Raw genomic sequence first — 20,112 nt, forward strand, 5'->3', positions numbered from 1 at the left:
AGTGAGGGATAGGGGCAGGGATGGAAGCAGGGATGGAGGCAGGGATGGAAGCAGGCATAGAGGCAGGGATGGCGCGTTCCCACCACTGGCAGCTCCCAAATACTCCTGTCCCCTTTTGGGTCTGGGTGTGCAAGAGGTAGTGCTGCCCTTGCTGAGCATCACCTTCCACCTGCCCATGGACCAGTGAGGGGTGGTGGGTTCAAGGGGAGGAGGCAGGACCAGGGGCCGCCCGGCTCTGGTGCTGGGTGAAGGCTGGTGGCCTGTCAGCTCTCTGTGGCAGGGACTTTGCGGTTGCTGCAGTGTCTTCTGCCAGCAAACTCGCCAATCCGCCCCCGGCAGCCTGCAATGGGGAGGATGAACAGCCCCCCAGTTTCTTTCTTTTCCTGCCTACCTTCCGCCTGCCCTCTGGGCACCCAGCTGGATGTTCCCGCTCCTCCCATTCCCCTGCCTTGCCCGGCCACGTTTCCTCTGCGAGCGGCGGCTTTATCTATTAGCGGCAGAGGAAGCCGTGGCTTGGCACAAAACCTCCTCATCAGCTGCCGACGCGGGGCCCGCCTGGCACCGGCTGGCAGAGCGGGATGTGCGGGTCGTGGGGGCGGATGGGCTCCTGCGTCCTCCCACCTGGGACAGACGACCTGGGACCTCTCCAACTTTCTGTGGGTTAAACCCCAGCTTTGCAAGGAGAGTGCAAAGCACTCAACTGCCTTGAGTTGCAGAGGAGAACCCAAAAAGCTTCTCCCGGTGGATTTGTGCCTTGTTAGTGGTTGTGCGCTGCTCCAGGCCAGGGGGTGACCCCACACCTTGGGGGATGGGGGGACACAGGGCAGACTGCCACCCAGGTGGGCAAAGAGGGTGCAGGGTGCTCGTGCACGCAGCTAAGCAGTGCCACCATGGCACCTCCAGGTGACAGTGGCTTCCCCCAGGTCCCGGCGCTGATCTGCCCAGAGGAGAGCCTCGCCATGCTGTGGGCCTGCAGTGGGTCCCCAAGGTGGGTGCGTGCCCCCTGAATGTGTCCCCACCCTGTGACCGGCCCTGTGGTGACATGCCAGGGTAGGCTGATGGCCTCACACTGGTTTCAAATGCGATGGTGTGATTGATGTCGAGTGTCACAAGGAGCCTGTGACCTTGCACCAGCTCCAGTATAAAGGAAGCCCTGGCTTTGCCCTGGGCACTGGTTTTGTGGATAGTGTGACATTCCTGTCCCCTGTGCTGCTGAGGGATGAACCCGTGTGTTGGCTGGGCATCGCGGGGTGCCTGCTGTTCCCCACAAGCTGGAGCACATGACATGGTGCCCTCTTTCGGTGTCTCCTCCGGTCTGGTCACGGTGCTGAGACACAAGAATGGCATGTCTCTGACATGGGTGGGGAAACTGAGGCACGGAGCAAAAATTGCCCGTGTGTTTTCCCCTCTGGCGCTTTTCCAGTTACAGTTTCTCTACATAAGAGCTGCTTCTCATGGGGTTGGGGAGCCACCAGCACCCCCCTATGCTCCTCTCCCTTGCAGTGCCAGGCATCTCAGTGACCTCTCTGCATCCAGGTGTTTCACTTCAGTAATTTGCAAGCAGGTGGGGCTCAGGGAGAAACCAGCCCTCCCACCTCAGTATTTATTCACTACATGAGCACACCCACCTTTCCCAGAGAGCCCTGCCAAAGCTGCCTGGCACCCCAGAAGCTCCCGTGGGAGCAGGACTGATGCCCTGGTATGTGCAGCCCCTTGCACATCGCTGCTGCTCCCAGGGTGCGCGATGCAGCTGTGCAGCGATGGGTGAGGAATTACCCAGGGGTGAACCCTGCCCATTCCCTGCTGGGATGGGCTCCCCATGAGCACGGATGTGGGCAGCCTGCTCCTCACTGAGGTGTATGGGTGCAAGAATTGCGCTTGCAAATCCTCCCTGCAGCTGCTTTTTCTTTTTTTTTTTCCCTTTTTTTTTTTTTTTTTACTCCGTAATCCTGTTGCCTCTCCTGGACTTGGATGATTTGGGGTGCATAGTAGATCCTGGAGGTGTTGGTTCAGCCCGTGCCTCTGTCTCTCCTCCCTGTGCAAAGCCCTGTGCCTGGCAGAAGCAGACCCTTGAAATATTTGGAGTCCTACACCTGTAATTCCTCCTTACACCCGTGCTCCTTCCTGCAGCACTGTCCCTTTATCACTGTGTCTCTGTGCAAAGGAGCAGAGACACGAAACTATTGGGGGGAGGAAAAAAAAAAAAAGGGCATGCAGGAGAGCGCTGTAGAAAAGCAGAGCAAATTAAGCAGAGCTCTGATCTGCTTGGGTTTGTGCTTGCCAAAAATGCACCATGCATCTTAATTCGCTCTGCTGTTCAGCTCGCACTCACTGCTCTCCTGATGCCATTTCGGCGCTCTGAGCTCAGCCTTTTCAACACTTCAGTCTTCCTCTTTCAGGGATTTTTTTTTTTTTTTTTTTTTTTTTTTGCATGTCTGATTGCAGAATCTGCTGCAGGAGGGAAGGGGGAAGCCAGGGGAGGGAGGACGGGAGCCCCGAGCCTGGGTGCTCCTGCCTGTGCTTCCCGGCAGCCGCTGAGTCCCCGTTGCATTTTCGAGGGGGGGTGTGTGTGCGTGTGTGTCTTTTCTAGAAAGTCCTTCCTGGGTGCTCTCCAGTTGCTTTTTTTTTTTCCCACCCAGCGGTCTGATCTGCCTCTCGCTAGGATCCTCTAAAGAAAAAAAAAAAAAAAATTAAATTTCTGTAATCCACACTGGCTTTTATTCTCTTCCAGTTCAGTTTAATCTTTCTTTCCTCTCCACCCCTCTGTCCGGATTTGGGGGGGGTGTGGGGTGTGTGAACCCACCCGACAACCAAGCGAAAGGCAGCATCGTCCTCCTCCAAAAGACGAAAGAGTCTGAGAAAGCAGGAGCCGAGCCAGAGCCTCTCTGCTTTTCCCCCCACAACAAATTTAACCCCAGCTGCAACTTTTCTTCCGCTGGCGGGGCTGAGTTGGGGCTCCAGCGGTGCTGGGGTGGTTTTTTTCCCCTCTCTCCCCCCTCCCCTAGACTGCTTTTAGCGGGGGGGGGGGGGGAGGGTGGGGAATCCTTTTTATTGCAAAGCCCGGCTCGCTTTGCAAGCCTTCCTCCTCCTCCTTCTCCTCCTCCTCCTCCTCCCTTGCTTTTTGTGCCCGCCGCAGCAGGGCTGGCCAGGCCGGGGGGAGGGAAGCGATGGGAAAGGGGGGAGGTCGCCCCCTCCTCTCCCTCTGTGTGTTTTTTTTGCAGGTGTGTCAATTTTAATTCTGCCCAGTAGGTGGGACTTGGTGACTTTCGCACCGGGGTTTTTTTTTTGTTATTTATTTATTTCCCGGGGCTGCCTCCCCAGCCTCCCCGTTGCAATCCTCCGGAGCGGCTGGCGGGGAGCGGCGGGCGGCCGGGCCAGCATGCATCCCCGCCCGCTGCCGCTGCCGCTACCCTAGCGGGAATTACAGCCTCTCCGAGCCAGCTGCCAGCATGATTTCATCTGCTGGAGGATTTTTGCATCTGATCGCTTGAGGTTTTGTTGTTTTTTTGGGGTTTTTGCCTTTTTTTTTTTTTTGTGCTTTTTTTTTTTTCCTCCCTCTGTCTTTGTTTCCTTCCCCCTTTCCCCCCCTTCCCCTCCCTTTATCCCCCCCTTTCCTCCTCCTCCTCTTTTTTAGAAGCAGCAATCGGAGATGGATGTCTCTCTTTGCCCTACCAAGTGCACTTTCTGGAGGGTATTTTTGCTCTGGAGCATTTGGGGAGACTATCTGCTTTCGGTGCTGGCTTGCCCTGCTAATTGTCTTTGCAGCAAGACAGACATCAATTGCAAGAAACCGGATGATGGGAACCTCTTCCCTCTCTTGGAAGGGCAGGATTCAGGCAGCAGCAATGGCAACACGAGCATCAATATCACGGACATCTCAAGGAATATCACTTCCATGTAAGTGGGGGGCTCTCCCGGCGCAGGGTGCGGGGCTGGGCTGCCTGTGCAGGGCTCAGGTGCCCTCGGCATTGCTGCGCTGCCTGGCACAGCTCAGCCCTGCTTCCCGGGCAGAGGACGCAGATCCCGCTTTCCCCTTACCCCATCCAAAAAAAAACCCAAACCAAACCCAAACACCAACCCAGCAACAGTTTGGCCAAGGTTTAAGAGGTATAAAGTAAATAGGATTTGATTCCTTAGCAGGAGAGAGAGTAGCAGGCAAAGATGCTAAAGCTGCTGCTTACTTTAACTGTTTGCTTCTGCAAGGGGGGGGAGGGTTGCCGGGGGGGGGGGGGGCGGGGGGCAACGCCACAGCCACATATATATCCAAATTGGGCAAGAAAGGCAAGTTCTGAGCTGCTTGTTCTTTTCCGAGACTTTGGATCCGATTAGAATGTCATTTTTTTTCATCCCCACAACAGAAAATGCTCCCATCCCTGCCCTGGCTGAGTCTGTCTGGGGATCTGCGGTTTCGCCTTTTTAAGGGGAGGGGAGAAATAAAAAATAAATAGGACAGTGAGATGTCCCTTAAGTAGCTTATTTAACTCGCATTGTTATAATTTTGCAACTCGCCGTGGTGCTGCGATAGGATTTGCCTGTTTTCGTCTCGGGGTGGTGGCGGTGGGGAGAAGCATCGGAGCAGGGAGATATTTTTAGTTGAGCACTTTGCGTTTGTTTGCATGCTTGTTTATCTGGAAAATCAACTCGAAGTTGCATTATCCTTGTTTGGAGAGGCAGTTAGCAAAGCCCATGTTAATCTCATCAGCGTGGAGTCGAGAAAGGAATATATTTCCTTCTCCTGAATCCATCACGCTGTGTGTGTGTGCACGGAAAAAAAAAATAAAAAAAAAAATTCCTCATCTCTTCCAATCTCTGCTCTTTATTTTCCAGTACATTTTTGGGTGAGATGAACTCTGAGCCATTTCATTATTCTAATGCTAATTGAAATGTGAGCATTTAGGGAAATGTAGCCCCCAGAGCAAGTTGCCAGTGGGAGTTGAGCAGAGAAGAGGTGGAATCCTTTATTCTGGCAGTTAAATGCAGCAAGGTTTGAAATGAGTAATGGAGGGTTATTGATTTATTTATTTATTTTTTTCCCCACCTCGATGGCACAGTTGCATGGAAGGAGAGGGGCTTTGCTGGGTCTCTTCCCGAGGCTGTTTTATTTGGTCACTGTGCAATTGCAGCAGAGCCATGGAGTAATTGCAGCGCCTCTTTTGCAGCTCTGCTTGTCACCTTCGCTGGGTAAAGATGACGGGAGCCGCTTTCCCCGCTCGCTTACAGGTTCATGCGATGCCTAAGCAGGTTTTCAGCATGTGCCGCTGACCCTGAACCCCCAGCCCTCCCTTCCCCTTGCCAACAAACCGCTGCAAACCCCGCAGGAATGGGAAAAGTAAAGGGGGAAACTAATGCAACACTCCTCTTCCAGTTGCCCCATATTTATCCTGCGTTGCAGTGCTGGAGTGTTTTCTCGGTGATGGTGGGTGATGCTGGGCAAGTCAGAGAAACTCGTGTTGTTTTTTTTTTTTCCCTGTGCTTGCTGTTTGTTGTGGTTTGGTTTTAACCCTTGGAGGGGCGGGGAGCAGCAGGGAAGGCTGCGAAGGGGTTTGGAAGCCGCCAGCGTAAGCGGAGTGTGCGTTGTCAGACGCACACATGCATCTGAACTGCTGCGAGAGGTAGTATTACGTGGGTCCTTTGTGACCAGAAAATGTCTTTACTGCTTTGAAATTGAAAAATGCTGATAAGCAGTCCTTAACAAGGAAGGGATGGTGGTGGTGGGGGGAAGATTCGACTCCAGAAACAGAGATGTTGGGTATTTTTTATTTTTTTGGGAGAGGATCTTCTCTTAAGTTGGGGAAGGAGGAGAAGCTGCCAGTTTTTGCTGGATGTTGTGTGCTCCACACTGAGCAAAGCACGTTCCCCCGGCATCACTGCCGGCTCCACACCTCCCTCCCTGGGCTTGGGGGCCAAGGCGCAGGACTGGGGGGAACCCCAAAATGCTGTGAGGGGCTGAGACTTGAGTAGGAGTGCAAACTTTCCCCAGGGGCCTGCGCTTCCTGGGGAGGCGGCAGCGGTTCACAGAGGTTGCTTATGGGAGCAGGGGGATGTTTTGGATGGCGGGGATGATTCCTGGCAAAGGAGTCACTGCTGGGAGCCAGGGCTGAACCTGTGTTCATGCTCTTGCGTGGGAGGTGTTGGGTCCTGCGCCCTCCTGGTTCCATCTCAGGCCTCTCCTTGCCAGCACCGCCTCCCCCCCCCCCCCCATCTTGGGTGCTGGGGCGAGGGGTGCGTCGAAGCCCAGCCTGGTCATCGCTGAATCACTCCTGGCACGTGGGTCTGATTCAGCTGGGCACCGAACGGCGCTTCCCCTGCTTGCCACTCTCATCAGGGGCTTGGCTTCTTTAGGCAGCGAGTTTGTGGCAGCTTCGCTTGTGGGCAGCGCGTGGGCAAAGGCACCTTTGCCCACTGGGCTGGGGGTGAATAGGTGGGGCTTAGCCCTGTCCCCATGGCCGGGGGATGCGATGCTCCAGCCGTGTCCTCCCTGCAGGCCCTGGGGGAGGTGGTGGTCTCTGCTCCATCCTGCTGCTGGTGAAAAGGTGATGGGCTATGGGGCAGTGAAACCACCCTGCGGCCAAGCGGGGCCTTATTCCCGTCTGAAAGACAAGCTCAGCCTGGGTGGTGCAGACGAAAGGCTGCCAGGGCCCGTTGGGAGGGCTGGGGGAGGAAGGCTGTGTGAGTTGGCTCGGTGGGCTTGTCCATCTTACCCCATCCCGAGCCAGGGCAGAGGCCCTTCTATGCCAGCCCACCCCACCCAGGCAGGTCTCCACAGCATTGTGGGCCAAGCCATCAGGAACTTGGGGTTATTTCACGCCTCAGTGGCTGAAGAGACCCCCCCACGACAGAAGGAGGACAGGAGACACCCAGCCTATACACTGCCCATGGAGGCTGGCAGGGTGGGCTAGCCCTGTGGGTGCCTGCAGTGTGGTAACCCATCATCGAGCCTTCTGTTGCACCCCTCAAATGAATGGCCTTTGCTCCAATTGCTACTGCTTCTGGTTTCCCATCCATCCATCCATCCTCCTCCCTTTCATGGAGAACAGAGCAGCCACAGCCAGGGCTGGGTGGCTCCTGCCCCAGCTGCACTTGGGGGACAGTGGCACACAAACATGCATGCAAATTCAGGTGGTGCCAGGTCAATGGTGAAGCTGGGAAAGGGCAGGAGGCTCTTGCCCTGAGGTGGAGGAGGAGGTTGGGTTGGCTGTTGTCCCTCTGCCCTTCCCCAGCCCGCCCAGAAACATATCCAATTTCAGATCGCATCCCTGGGGATGTGGCTCTGCACACCGAGATCCCCACGAGAGCTGCCAAGGGTCCTGTCTAGCTGAGGGACCGGCTTGGACCCCGGCTGAGATGGCTCCAGTTTGGAGTCATGCTGCTGGACTTCCCCTCCTGATTCGGGGAGAGGATGACCATGGGGCTGGGATATGTTCATGCCACCCCTTTTACTTGTGCAGCTGGGTGGCCTTTGCTGTGTCCCCAGCCAGGTGTGACTTGTGGGGATGCTCAGGCTTCCCCTAACCCAGTCTCACCCCTGTGGTGTGGAGCTCCATCCTTTGCAAGACCTCCCAAAAAAGACCAGATGCACAGGGAGAACTTCAGTCCTGGGGGTCCTGTGGCACAAAACCTCTTCTGCCCCAAGCAGCCAGGGTGTTTGCCACGTTGGGTCACCATCCATGGCACTGTGGGGGTCTGGCTGGCACATGGGGTGGTGGGGTTCACCTGTGCCGCCGCGTGTCAGGGTAACGGCGGGCACTGTGTGCTGGGGGCGGGCCGGGGAGTTACCCTTCTGGCAGCGTGGGCAGCGCTTGCGTGCACCGGCACGGTGCGTGGGGAAGGACGGATGGAGGAGTTTGCCATCTGGGCCTCCCTACTTCTCAGCTGTTGCTATGGCACTGCAGAGATGCTGCCAGGCAGGCGGCGGTGGCCTGCGTTTGTCACCCCTGGGCTCCCTCGAGGTAGCGAGATGTCCCTGGTATATAAAGCCTCGCTCCCTTACCCGACCTCACCAGGGGAGAATGGGGTTTCTTACCATAAAATACCCCAACAGGTGGGTCTGCAGGGTTTATTTGTGCGGCGTGTAACTGTCCTCAACTAGGTGAGATGAATTCAGAGCAACCCAAGAGGAGGCGGGTCGTTGTGGAGGGCCATGGGATGCAGGATTTTGGGCTCTCGTGGGGCCAAGGGGAAGCATCTTTCCCTTGCATGGATAAGAAGAGCCCCATCCTTTCCTGCTGGGCTGTCCCACCGGCCCACGGCAGCATCCGTTCCATCCCGTGGGCCTGGCCGGGGGTGGGAGAGCCACGTCAGAGCCGGGTGCTGTGGGGGGGCAGCGCAGCCCCCACTTGCTGCGCGGGAGCTGGGAGCACGTGGCGTGGGGGAGAGTGAGGGGGTGCAGGGAGCAGCAGCACCCCTTTGCTGCCGGAGCTGGGAGAGGCAAGGCACCGGTGATGCTCATGCATGCCTGCATCCAGGAAGGAGGGAAGAAAGAAAGGGCAAAACATCTTCCTGGAAGGGCTGGGGGGAGCAGAACTTGCTTTGGTGGCCCAAACAGCCAGGAAAGGGGCTCCTGTGATGCTCAAGTTGGTGCTTGCTCTGCTTCAGACAATAGGGCACCAACTTTTCTCCCCTCTGCGAATCAGCCACAGCGTGCCCAGCGCTGCTGCTCTCCGGAGACGAAGGGCTCTGCATTCCCAAAGCCTCCCACCACGCTGTTCCTCCCATCTCCTGATCCTGGAGGCTTTGGCTGCTGCAGAGACCATTCAAAAGTTCCCTAATTCAATCCAGCTTTGTTTCGCAGGGCTCTTGTTTATGCGGAGCGACTATCCTGAAGGATTTTAGGATGGGGAAGGTGGGTGCAGCATGAGGCTGTAAGGACAGAAGAGGGTATGGAGATGTCTGGGAGAAGGAGGTGGGCTGAGGTATTGTCTTGAAGCTCTAGAGGTGCCTTAAGCTGGGAGCACTGGTCCTGACTGTGCCTGTATCATCCCCCTTGCATCAGGGGATCAGGTCCATGGTGGGTGCTGCCCAGTGCCCCAGAGTAGCTAAACTTGCACTAGGGGCACCCAGGGCTCCTGCTGGCTCCATGCTCTCCTCTTAACAGCCTTTCTCCCCGCTTGCTGACCAGCCCTGGAGGGAGGAACTTTACTGGCATGAGTGATGTCTGACACCTCCAGTACTTTTGCAGACCTCCAGACGATGTGTGGGGGCAAAGTGGAAGGATCTGAGGTAGATGCACTATAGAAGGTGGTTTTTGGAGAGTTGCCTGTCAGGGCCAGGTCTCAGCTCTGTTTTCCCAGCAGTGGCTTAGCTAACATGGAGCAGGCACCTGAGGGTTACAGCCCTGGTTTGTCTGGGACACTGGATTCCTCTGGGTTGAGTCACCTGCCTTTTCATGTGATAGTCTGCTGGTGCCTGCCCGCACGACTGCTGCCTGATCCCACTGGGGTCCCCAGGTGTTCCCCAGCCATGTCTGCATTGCCTGGCTCTGCTGATGGCCCGTATCAGGTATTTCTCCGGGGAGGAGACAATTCTGGTGCCTGCCAGGGTGTCCCAGGGTTTTTCTGAGCTGAACAGGGCCTGAGCTGCTGCCTGGACAGGAGGAGCTGGTGACCCATGTGGTTTCAGGGTCTATGCGACATCTCCCCAGCCCTCATCTCCTGCAGGGTTTGGGCAGGTCTAGGTCAGCTCTGCCAGCTGACTTATCTCCCTGGGTTTGGGGAGGTGAGATGGGGATGCTTCAGGTCTAGGACACGGTGGGGAGAAGAAGAGATGGGGTGGGTCATGCTCAGTGATGCTGCCCAGTGGCACACAGGCTTGTCCTGCTCAATGCAGTGCCCATGCTAAATGTTGCCCAAGAATTTATGGCTGGATTTGTTGCATCCCATTCAAGGGGGTCTGCAGTCAAACAGGGAGTGAACCAACCCCTGAGCCTGCCAGGTTTTCAAAAGTGAGTATTAAAAATGCTTGTAACTCTGTGTATTATTTACCAGGCACTGTGCAATAGCAGTAAATTCGAGCTTTGGGTTTCCTGCAGTAGGGTTTTTTTTGTGGTTTGTGTGGGTGCTTTCTAAGCAGGTGGCTTCGACAGCAGCCTGTGGGCTCTAGTCTCCTCCAAATTCTCTTGCTCTCCCCTCTGCACCGAGGGGTGCACAGCAAAACCCCCACCAAGGCGATGCTGTGGGGTGAGTTTCTCGTTCAGAGGCTGTGGTTTGTGTATGGCGCTTGGATACTGCAGGCACCTTGTGCCCCACATGAAGCGATGGGGAGCAGCAGACCCGGTTGCTCCACGCGATGCTCCAGGTCCCTCAGGACCCCGCACAGGGCACCGGGACGGCGGCTGCAACCGCCTAGTCCCCATTTTCATCTCCCAGCATCGTGAGGCTGCTCCGGACAGAGGCCGCTTGTGCATGAGCAGCTCCGTGGATGTGCCATAAGCCCCAGCCCCTGCCCTGTGCCCCCGCCCCAGAGCAGCCGGAGCCCGGCTCAGCCCCGGGTACCCTCTGCCCGCCCCAGCCGCCGTTCATCCATCCTCTCCTCTCCTCGGCTCCCCGCGTTTGAGGGTGGCTGTGCCGCTAGAGGGCAAGCGGCAGCGTGAGACAGCCCGGCTCCGGGCTGCGCGGGCGAGTACGAGGACGGAGCCATAAGCCAGCGCGGGGTGCGGGAGCAGCCGGGGGCTACTGGGGCTGGGGGGGGGGGTGTGGGGTGTCAAGTCGCCGCTTGCTTTCTGTCGCGCTGATGGAGGAGTGCGGGAGAGGAGGCTTTGCGCTGGGGTGCCCGTGCTGCCGTACACCCCTTGGGCTCCCAGCTGGGCATAGTGGTCCCCAGGTGGGCACCCCGCGGTGTCACACGGTCCCCTGGGATCTGGCTGGGTGCTGGGTCACGGCTTTCTCCCCTGTGCCGCTGTGGGAGGATGCAGTCAGTGCGCCGAAATGTACCGGGAGCTCTTACACTAGTGCCGCAAGTGATGCAGCCCCCGCCCATCTGTGAATTGAGGTGATTTGTGGCTTTTTGGGAGGTGTTGACCAAACCAGAGCGGGTGCTGTGGGAAGGTGTTTCTGGGCTGTTTGAAGTGCTGGGAAGAGGTGCCCGATCTTGGTCATGTGCTGCTGTGTGCGATCAGCAAGGAAGCCCCTAACAGCTCTGCCCATTTTACCGATGGGGAAACTGAGGCACAGAGCAGCAGCGCAACTGGCCCACAAGCAGCAGGGTGGGGATGGAGACCCTTCGGTCCAGCACTGAACAGGGTTTAAGCAGAGGCCAGGCATGGAGGGTGGATAAACAAGGCTGTTATATCGGTTCTGTTGTAGTCAACATCCATGGGAAGTGCCCCCGGAGAAATCCTGGATGTAGAGGCAAGAGGGAACAGGCTGAGAGCTGTCTCTGGATGCCTCCAGGGTGCCTTCGATGCTCTTTGCTTCTCTAATTAACCCTTTGCTGCAGGCGTTGGATGGAGGTTGGAGGGCTAAAGAGGCCACATGCTCTTCCCCAAGGGGGAAAGGCTGAGAAGAGCCTGGTGCGAGATGGGAAAGTGCTGCTGATGGTAGGAAGCTGGTTTTGACCCTGCAGCATCCTCTGTGTGCAGCTCCTGAGGGATATTTCATTCTCCCTGGCAGCTGGGCCCAAGACGGGCTGGTTATTTCCCTGCTGGCTGTTGCCATGCACTGCCAGCGTGGTGAAAGGGCTGTGACACCCAGTGGTCCCGCAACGCAACAGTAAATGGGTCCCCAGCATCATGGTAGGGGTGACGATTGGGTGGGATGTGTGTTGGGGTGTCAGTGATGGACATGGGTTAGAGCTATGATATTGCTCAGAGCCCGGGCTTCACTTCATTTGAAGAAAAGGAGATTAAACTCCCTCTGGATTCCCCTTGGAAGGCTGCACTGGTCAGTGCCCAGCTAGCAGGGCTCCTCCACCAGCCCTTCTGCATGTGGCCTTGTTTATCTCCATCATCTATGTACCACCCTGTTTCCAGACCCCATGGGGCTGGGGGTCCTGCCCTGTCCCCCCACCGTGTGAGACCTGTCCCCTTCTTGCCTGGAAGAGGAGCACGAGGAAAACACGTGCTGTATTTTTAGCTTGTTTTCACACGATGTAGCAGTTGAAGAGTCAAAGGAGAAGCCAGAACCGTGTGCGCAGCCAGCTTTCCTCCAGCTGACACCCAACGCTCCGGTGTAGGAAATAATGGAGCCTGTTAGTGACTGTCCCTGTCCTGTACTCCCCGCCAGCCTGTGCCATCTCCCACACCTTTCCCTTCTCCCAGCTTTGCTCTGCCTAAACGGGAAGGAAAACTGCTTTTTTAATGAAAGTCCCAGCAGTGGAGCAGAGAGGCCAGGAAGGATTCCCAAGGGAGTGTGATGGTGTGACAGCACAGATGGGTTGCTTCTCCTTGACCTTGGTGCTCGTGGCAGTACAAATAAATGGCTTTGGGATCCCAGGGCTCGAGGGAAGGATGCAGGGAGATGCTGGGACCAGCTGCCATCCCCCATGCAGCCCCTTCCGTGCAGCCCTCCTATGGCTCTGTGCTGGGGAGAGCAGCGGTGTCTTTGCTGGCTACTCCATACTGTCCCTGGGGGACTGAGAAGTGGGTGGCAGCAGATGTTAGCATGGTGAAGTCCCCACGCTCCTGGGTTGTGCAAGGCTGTCCCTTAACTAGCTGTCCCCGAGCTCTCCCCAGGCAGTTCCCACTAGGAAATATTAACGTGGAAATGCTCAAACAGATGCTGGGAATCTGAGTGCTGCTGAGGACCCTGCATGCTCAGGGTTTTGCCAGGATAAATTAGGAACGTGAGTGCTCAGCTGAGCTGCAGTGATGCCAGGATCTAACTCCTGACCCTGCCAGGATGTGAAGCCACATGGGGGAGAGCCCGGGTGCCTCCAGCTGCTGACCTTCCTCTGCTTCTGGAGCAGCTCTGGCCTCATCCCGCATCCCATGCTCTCCATGGAAAGGCTGTGCAGTGACCTGGGCTGGGAACCAGGAGTCCTGGCTCTGGTCTGTGATCCAGCTGCGCAAATGCTCTTGTCCTGGGCTGCCTGCCCTTGTCCTAGACCACAGCTGCCCTCCTGCCTGCTTCTAACCCAGATAAGCAAGACCAGCTTGGGCATCCCTTGTGTCCATCCCAGCACAGATGGGATTGTCCCTGGGGAAATCCATGACTTGTGTGGCTGGAAAGATATCTCTTGTTCCCCAGACTTTTGCCACCAGGATGTGGCTGGGTGCTCCTGGGATGATGATGTGGGTCCTGGTTTTGGCTGTCTCCTGCTTTGCCTGTGCTCTCCCAGCCAAAATAGATCCCAGGAGAAGTGAGCTGCAAACCATCGAGTCATTTGGTGGGTGCTACTGAGCAGCCTGGGGAGCAAGCAAAGTTCAGTAGGACACAGGGTGAGGGATGCTGTGTATTCCTGGCTCCCCAGTCTGCGGAGAGCATCCTTGTCCTCCTGGGGCTCTTGTGCCAGTTCAGAGAAGCTGTGTCTTACTGGGGTCTCTTTCCTAGCTTGAACCTCACATGGGCTCTGTACATACCTGTACTGTCCCAGGCTGTGCAGTGGGGAGGGCAGAGTAGCACAGAGCTGGGTCGCCATCAGGGCAGCAGCCTGGTGCTCCCTCGGCAAGTCTTGTGCCCCTCGCTTCAGGTCGGGGAAGATGCTGGATGGTGTCCTTGGGAGCAAATCCGAGCTCGGGAGTGCATGCAGGGCTCCGACGTGGCGCAGGGATGCTGGTTGGGCAGGGAGGGAGTCTGCACAACAGGGAGCTCTGTGGGGCCTGGCACCCGAGGGGTTAACGGCAAGGTGCATGGTACAGCTGGAGTGGATCTGGGAGAGGCAGAGCCTAATGAGGCTGAAGAGGTGTCAGGTGGGAGAGCTGAGGTGTGGGCATTGAGGGACGTTAGGGTTGGTGGGTGAGGAAGGCATGCAGTTGCAGTGCTCCTTGCAAGATGCTGCAGCAGCGGTTTTGGGAAGAGGAGCTGAAGCTGGGATGCTCTCAGGTAGGAAGCTGTGTGGGTTGCCTGCCCTGGCTCCGGGCAGGGGGGCAGCTGGGAGGGAGGGGGGAGTCTGTGCCTGTAGCTGGTCCCCAGAGCAGCCCTGGCTGCCTGCTGGGAGTTCGGTTGCGGTGATGTGTGTTGGTGCCTGTCTTTGTGTCCCCCCAGCACTTTGTGGGTTGGTACGCGGGCCCTCGGGAGCACAAGCCCCTGAGAGGCTCCTTGGTTGTATCTGAGATCCCCTCTCGGAGCCAAGAGGCACCGCTTTGGGCAACCCTGCCTGGAAATCCTCCTCTCCCTGCCTTGCCCTGCCTGCGTTCTCCCCTGGCTCTTAATGGCCAAAGTCCCCGACGTCCCCAGTCTGAGCTGTGCCTCCTGTTTTGTTGTGTTGCAGGTAAGCTCTCCCTTCCAGGAGGATGGTGGTGGGATCCCTAGGCTTGTCCCCAGCCCTGGGCAGGCTGCCCAGCACCAGGAGTGCTCCGGGCTGCCCTGGCCCTGGGGGAAGGATCCCTGCCTTCCAAAAGGCATGGGTAACATAGATTTATTTATTCAGAGGCTTAATTAGCATCTTTAAATATTAAATAGTAAACAAACTGCGTCTAGCGGGATCAACATTTACAAACAGGGATTTAATCTTTCTTTCCCCCCCCACCCCCGGGACATGCACTTGTTTTTTAAATGTTTGGGGAGGAGCGGCTGTGTGTTGGCTCTGGTGGATGGGCGAGCGATGCACCCACAGCGCTGTTGGTGAGGGAGGGGGAGAAGACATGGGCGAAGGGGCATGAACGGGCAGGAGGACTGGGGAAAAAGGAGGCGGAGAAGCAGGGCTGTGTGCTCAGAGCATGGGTGTTGGGGCACTGCAGAGCCAAGTGCTGGATTTAGGGTAATTCTCTGCAGGATGTGCCATCGCCCTCCTGCCCAGGCAGGTGGAAGGGGACAGGCGGGAGATGGAGGTTCCTGCCATGGCACAGCTAATTGCAATCAAAAGGTGGTGGTCCCTGCAAGGGGAGGTGGTTTGCAACCGATCTGCATCCTATTATCTCTGCAAATGGAGGCCTGCCTCATAGCGGATTACACTGGGGGTTATTTATTGGCAAAGCACTGTACAGTTTTAATTTTTCCTTTTTGCTTATTCAGGCTTTAGCTCCAGAGGAAAATAGCCTGGGGTGGCTTTGAAATGGATTCTCTCTGCCCCATTAACTTATTCAGTGAGTTTAATGGGCCTTTTTTTCTCTGAGCCTTGAAGCCATCATTAAAAGGCAGAGATTTATAAAAGCAAAGATACTCCTGAGCTTTAGTCAAACTTTGGGTTAGAGGGGTGGGGGCAAATGGTGTTGCTGCTGCCTGTGGTTTGGGTGAGGATGCACGGGGTTTTGTTCAGGGACGTTTTGAGGGCTGGATGGTGCTGTCATGCCTCTCTGGAAGTTTTACGCGGAGAAGAGAACCAGGTCGCTTGGGATGCTGCCCTTGTGCTGGTGTGTGCCTGTGTTTCTCTGCTGGGGAGATGCTCCCGAGGAGCTGTGGGATCAGCCGGGCTGTGCTGGGAGAGAGCCCTCGCCTGCGAGCGATGGGACGTTACCTGGGCTCTTACGCGTTGGGATATTGCTCAGTGTGACTCGTAACCCATCTGCCCTGCAAAGCTGGTGTCTCTCCAGGCTGAAAGAGAGAAACTTCTTCTCTTGCCTTGTGCAGGCTGCTCACAACTTTGTTTTCATCATGTTTGTGCCATGTGTTGGGGCTGGGCAGTGTTTGGTGCTTTTGTGGGTGTCTGTGGTCAATGCTTGGAGCCCTTCCCCTCCATCCCTCTGCTGGCGGCACCTGGTCCTATTGCTCCCCTGTGCTGAGCAACCCAACGCTGCGAGAAATTGGGTGTCCCCGGCAGGGATCGCACTTGTTAAGCATGTGGTCTCCTGTAACTGGTGCAAAATAGGGTGTCTGGGGAGTGTCTGGAGAATGAGGCTCAGATGAAATGTCCGTGTGAATTCCTTCTTGGGCTCTTCCAGGACCAACCTCTCCATTTTTTGTGTTGCAAAACAGACCTAGCGCCTTTTTGGGGCGTAACTGTAGAGGCATGTAACGCATGGGTTGGCATGTCATCTAGGGGTACCCTCCTGTTGTCACGGTTTAATTGTTGGTCCCCAGGTTGTGATATGTTGTGAACATCAGTTCTGCATAGGCAGCCCTTGGCTTGTCCCACCGATGGGGAGCAGCGGCAGGGAAGGGCTGGGAGCGGCAGGGCTTCCCGGCTCGCTCCCGAACACTAAGTGGAGCAGGTCCTGGCACCTCCTGGGGTGGCAGAGGCCAGTGTGGTGCCTGTCACGCTTCCCTGAGTGCCCCGCACAGCGTAGTGTGAGACGATGGGAGGATGTCTCAATGTGGTGGAGTGGCAACCAGAGTCTCAGTGCTGGGGCAACTTCTCCTATATATTTCTTTACTTCTTTTTACTCCATATGCAACCCCTGAGGTTAACCCCTGGCAGCATGAGCAAGGTCAGGTGTCACCTGCATGTCTCCGTGCTCAGCCTGGCACTTGCCAGCTCAGGGATGCTGCTAGTCTGAGCCTGGGCTGGGAGGTTTGTGACAGCTGGGGACCCAAACATGCCGCCACCCCTCGTGTTTGCACCCTGTGCTCGAGGTGTGCATCCCCTGCCAGCCCTGCTGCAGTTTAGGAGTGGGAGGAAAGTGTGGTGGGAGAGGGGAAGGACCTGCTCTCCCAAACCAAAGTGCCCAGGGTTGCATGCATGGGGTTGATCCCAGCCCCCGGCTCCTTCTGTGTGCCAGAAGAGGCAGGAAAATGGGACTGGAGACTGGGTGATGTGACTCGTGTGTGTCTGTGCTGGTGGCCCTGGGGCTGGCTCGCCTGCCCCACTGCAGGATGGAGGGATGGCAGACAGTGACCCCTGCCCGTCGCCAGCCTGGCAGCCCCATCCCGGCGGCGGCGAGGAGCCTTGGCAGCGGGAGAAACGCTGCCTCATTGCCAGCAGATGGGCTGGATCAGACCCTGGCAGGGAGGGGCTGTGGCGCTTGCCAGGAAGAAGGGCCTCCAGCCCAAGGAGATGTCCGAGGATTTGCTATTTGTAGCCTCTCTGAAGGGACTGAGCCCCAAGCCTGGCCTTGGAGTGCTGCCTCGGGGTGGTGGCAGGACAGGGACGTACTGAAATGACCCTGAGAGTGCCGTGGCCAAGCAGAATCCACGTGCAGCCACACTGGGACAGGGAGGGTCCCCGATGCTGGCCTGTCCATGACCTCCAGAGCGAGGGGGTGGCTTGTTGTGAATCCATCTGCTCCCGCGCCCCTCCCTGGGTCACAGCGGTCAGGGGAAGGAGACACTCATTTCCTAATAAACACCCATAAAAAGTACTTCTCCCTGCCCCCTGTAAATCCTTGCCTCCTCGGTGCTACCTGCTGTGTAAATTGCTGCTGACCCCATAAATCACCCCCTGCTTCGCTCCACCTCCCCTGGAACTGGCCCTTCCCTCTAAATCCTCTGTCCCCATCAGTTTTCTGCTGCCAACCCCCTTCCTCTGCCTGCGCTGTAAATCTTGAGCCCCAGTGAGACTGGGGGGGGACGCAGGGAGGGAGGGTGCAGTGGTGGGTGACGGAGGGCAGCTGCTCTGGGGCGGGTTAATCCCTCCCGACAGCTCCCCTGGGATTCGTTTGCCACCAGGAGCTGGTGGAGGACGTTCTGCCCGGCTGCCTGCGGGGAAGGTCATCCTTGTGCTGGAAGCAGGACAGGGCTGGGCTGTCATCTTCAGCCCCTGGGCTGCAGCCAGCTGGGTGCAAACTGGAGGGAGTTGCTGGACTGCAGGCATCTCAGCCCTTGGGAGGGCTCCTGGAGAGGGCTGCTCCCCCAGCACACGTTTCTGAGATGTAAAATATAGCTAGAGCAAAGAGAAAATCTCCATTTATCCTTCGAGTGCTTGGGGTCATGCCATAGCCCCCCCATAGCTTCTCTGTGTCCCTCTCTGAGTTGCCTTCAGCGAGCACTGAAGGAGCTGTGGGAAGCAGAGGTCCCTTGTGGTAATGGAGAACCATCACCTGAGCTTCTGTTGGATGCTGGTGCCTGGTTTCTGAGCCCTGAGCTGCTGGGATGACCATGCTGTGTTTTTCCCCTTATGACTATGCTGGGACAGCATGTAGGAGCTGACGAAGGGGGTCTGGCAGAGACCTGGCCCAAGGGAGGGGTAGGAAGCCAAGCTTGGGGGCATCAGCTCAGTGCTGTGAGCTGTGTTGTCCGTAATCCTGGCCTCATTGCTCAGCCCGGGCATGGTGGGCAGGAGGGGTTTGTGTCTTCATGGGAAAGGCTGTGGTTAGAGCTAATGACTTGGCCTGTGTGGATGACTCGGTTCGATCCAGGGCTGGTATTGCTGCTGCTTTGCAGTGGATGGGGTCTCCCAAGGATGCACACGCACCGGGCACCAGGCCAGAGGCTTGGATGCTGGGTGGTGTTCGGTGTGCAAAATACTAAACCTTGTTATATCCGTGGACTTGGTGAGCAGAAACCAATTATACTCAGAGTTGCCTTCTTCCTCCTCGTGAGCAGGAGCAAGCTTTACCCTGAGATCTGTGACCATCTCTACCCCGCTCCCGCAGAGGTCAGTGGAGCACACAGCAGAAGACACACAGTCAGAGCCAGGATGGGGTCACCAGAGAGCTTTGGGATGGTGCTGTCTGCAAAGCTGCTGCGTGCACATAGGGTTTAGAGATTTCTGCTTTGCTCCCCATGGAGGAAGACGCTGCAGGAGATCTGAACTCCTTGTGATGTGACTTTCTGGGTGTCCCGAATCCCCAGGGTGTGAGTGGGAAGCTGGGGTGCCAGGTACCAGCCTAAGGCAGGGGAGAACAGCCCTTCCTGACGTCTCTCTTCAAGCTTGGAGGAGATCCTCTACGGCCACAGTGGTTTGGGGTTTGTGAGTGCTGGCCCTGACCCGCCACCTCCTCTGCAAAGGCACCGATGGGTGTCGTCTGTGGCTTAAATCCGTGTGGCTGCCTGGAAGGCGTTTGTCAGAAGACTTGCAAGAAAAGTGAGTTGACGCTCCGGGATGGCTGATTTGGGCGTTAATATTAACTGCTCACTCTGCTGGCGGTGCTCGGCGGCGCACCTGGGCTTCACCCAGCTGGGCGTTTCCTTTACACCCTTCTCCTGCTGCCAAACACCCTTTTTTTCTTTTTTTTTGGATTAGTTTTTCTTCTGTATCTTGTGTCGGAGGCCAGTTGTGTATTTGCACTGGGTTTAAGATACCGCTGTGCTCAGACTTTGGGAGGAGGATGGAGGAGGAGATGTGTACGGTGGCAGCACCGGGATGCTAAGGGCAGTGGGGAAGGCAGGGGGCAGCGGAGGAGAGCAGAGGCAGATTTTTTTGAAATCCATATAAATAGCAAAAATAAATTTCCAGCAAACGCTTCCAGTCCTGCAGTATTAAGAAAGTGAAGCACTAGAGGATAAGGAAAGCATGAGCAATAACAGCAGGGATTTAGAAAGAATAAATCTTGCCAGACAAACCTGATTGCTTTTTCTTTTTGATGGAATCGCAAAATTAGTGGCTGAGCAGAACGTGGAAATCCTAATATATTTGGATTTAGCAAAGCATTTGATATAGTGTCTCGCCAAATCTTACTCTTAAAATTAGTTCAGTTTGCCTTGGATATGACGCTGCCAAATGGACTGAAAACTGGCTTAGGGCCCTAAGCAAACAGCGATGGTCTGTGTTTGGGGAGAGGGGGAGCTGCGGGAGCAGAGCTACGAACTGGCTTTTCTTATTTAAAAAAACCACCCCAAAATGACAGAAATCCCCCCAAATAATCATAATAATTAAAAAAACCCCAGGACCATGGTCTCACTTTAAGGCACCTTGTTACAGGAATATTGACAAACTGGAGAGAGTTCGGAGGCAAACAAGGCGGGGGAAAGAAAGCCCTCGGAGGGGTCAGATTACCCTTGGAGGGAGGTGGGGGCTGAGGAAGTCCCAGGGCTTTTCAGAGGCGTTTCGGGGAGGAGCAGGTGGTGGCCCGTGGGGACCAGGATGAATATTTGGGCTGTTGTTGGGACCTGGCAGCGAGCACCTCAGCGCCTTCGCCCTGACGCAGCGGAGAATCGCTAAGCCGCCTGTTTCACGGCCCTTTCCAGATATTATCGAATAAGC

At 56.4% G+C, this 20,112-nt stretch overlaps 1 protein-coding gene across 3 annotated transcripts in view; it reads left to right on the forward strand.

Moving 5' to 3' along the window:
- The first annotated feature begins 2,852 nt into the window (after window positions 1-2,852).
- The window catches only part of NTRK3 (neurotrophic receptor tyrosine kinase 3), a 218,835-nt gene continuing 201,575 nt past the window's right edge, over window positions 2,853-20,112 (forward strand). The window contains exon 1 of one of the 3 annotated variants that reach the window (XM_063346504.1): window positions 2,853-3,897. In XM_063346504.1, the coding sequence (XP_063202574.1) occupies window positions 3,650-3,897 (248 nt within the window). In that variant the 5' untranslated portion in view covers window positions 2,853-3,649. The remainder of the gene's footprint in view (window positions 3,898-20,112) is intronic. The other 2 variants (XM_063346505.1, XM_063346506.1) reach the window with 2 other exon arrangements.

This window comes from Chroicocephalus ridibundus, chromosome 9 (assembly GCF_963924245.1).
Source record: "Chroicocephalus ridibundus chromosome 9, bChrRid1.1, whole genome shotgun sequence".
In the NCBI taxonomy this organism is placed as follows: Eukaryota; Metazoa; Chordata; class Aves; order Charadriiformes; family Laridae; genus Chroicocephalus; species Chroicocephalus ridibundus.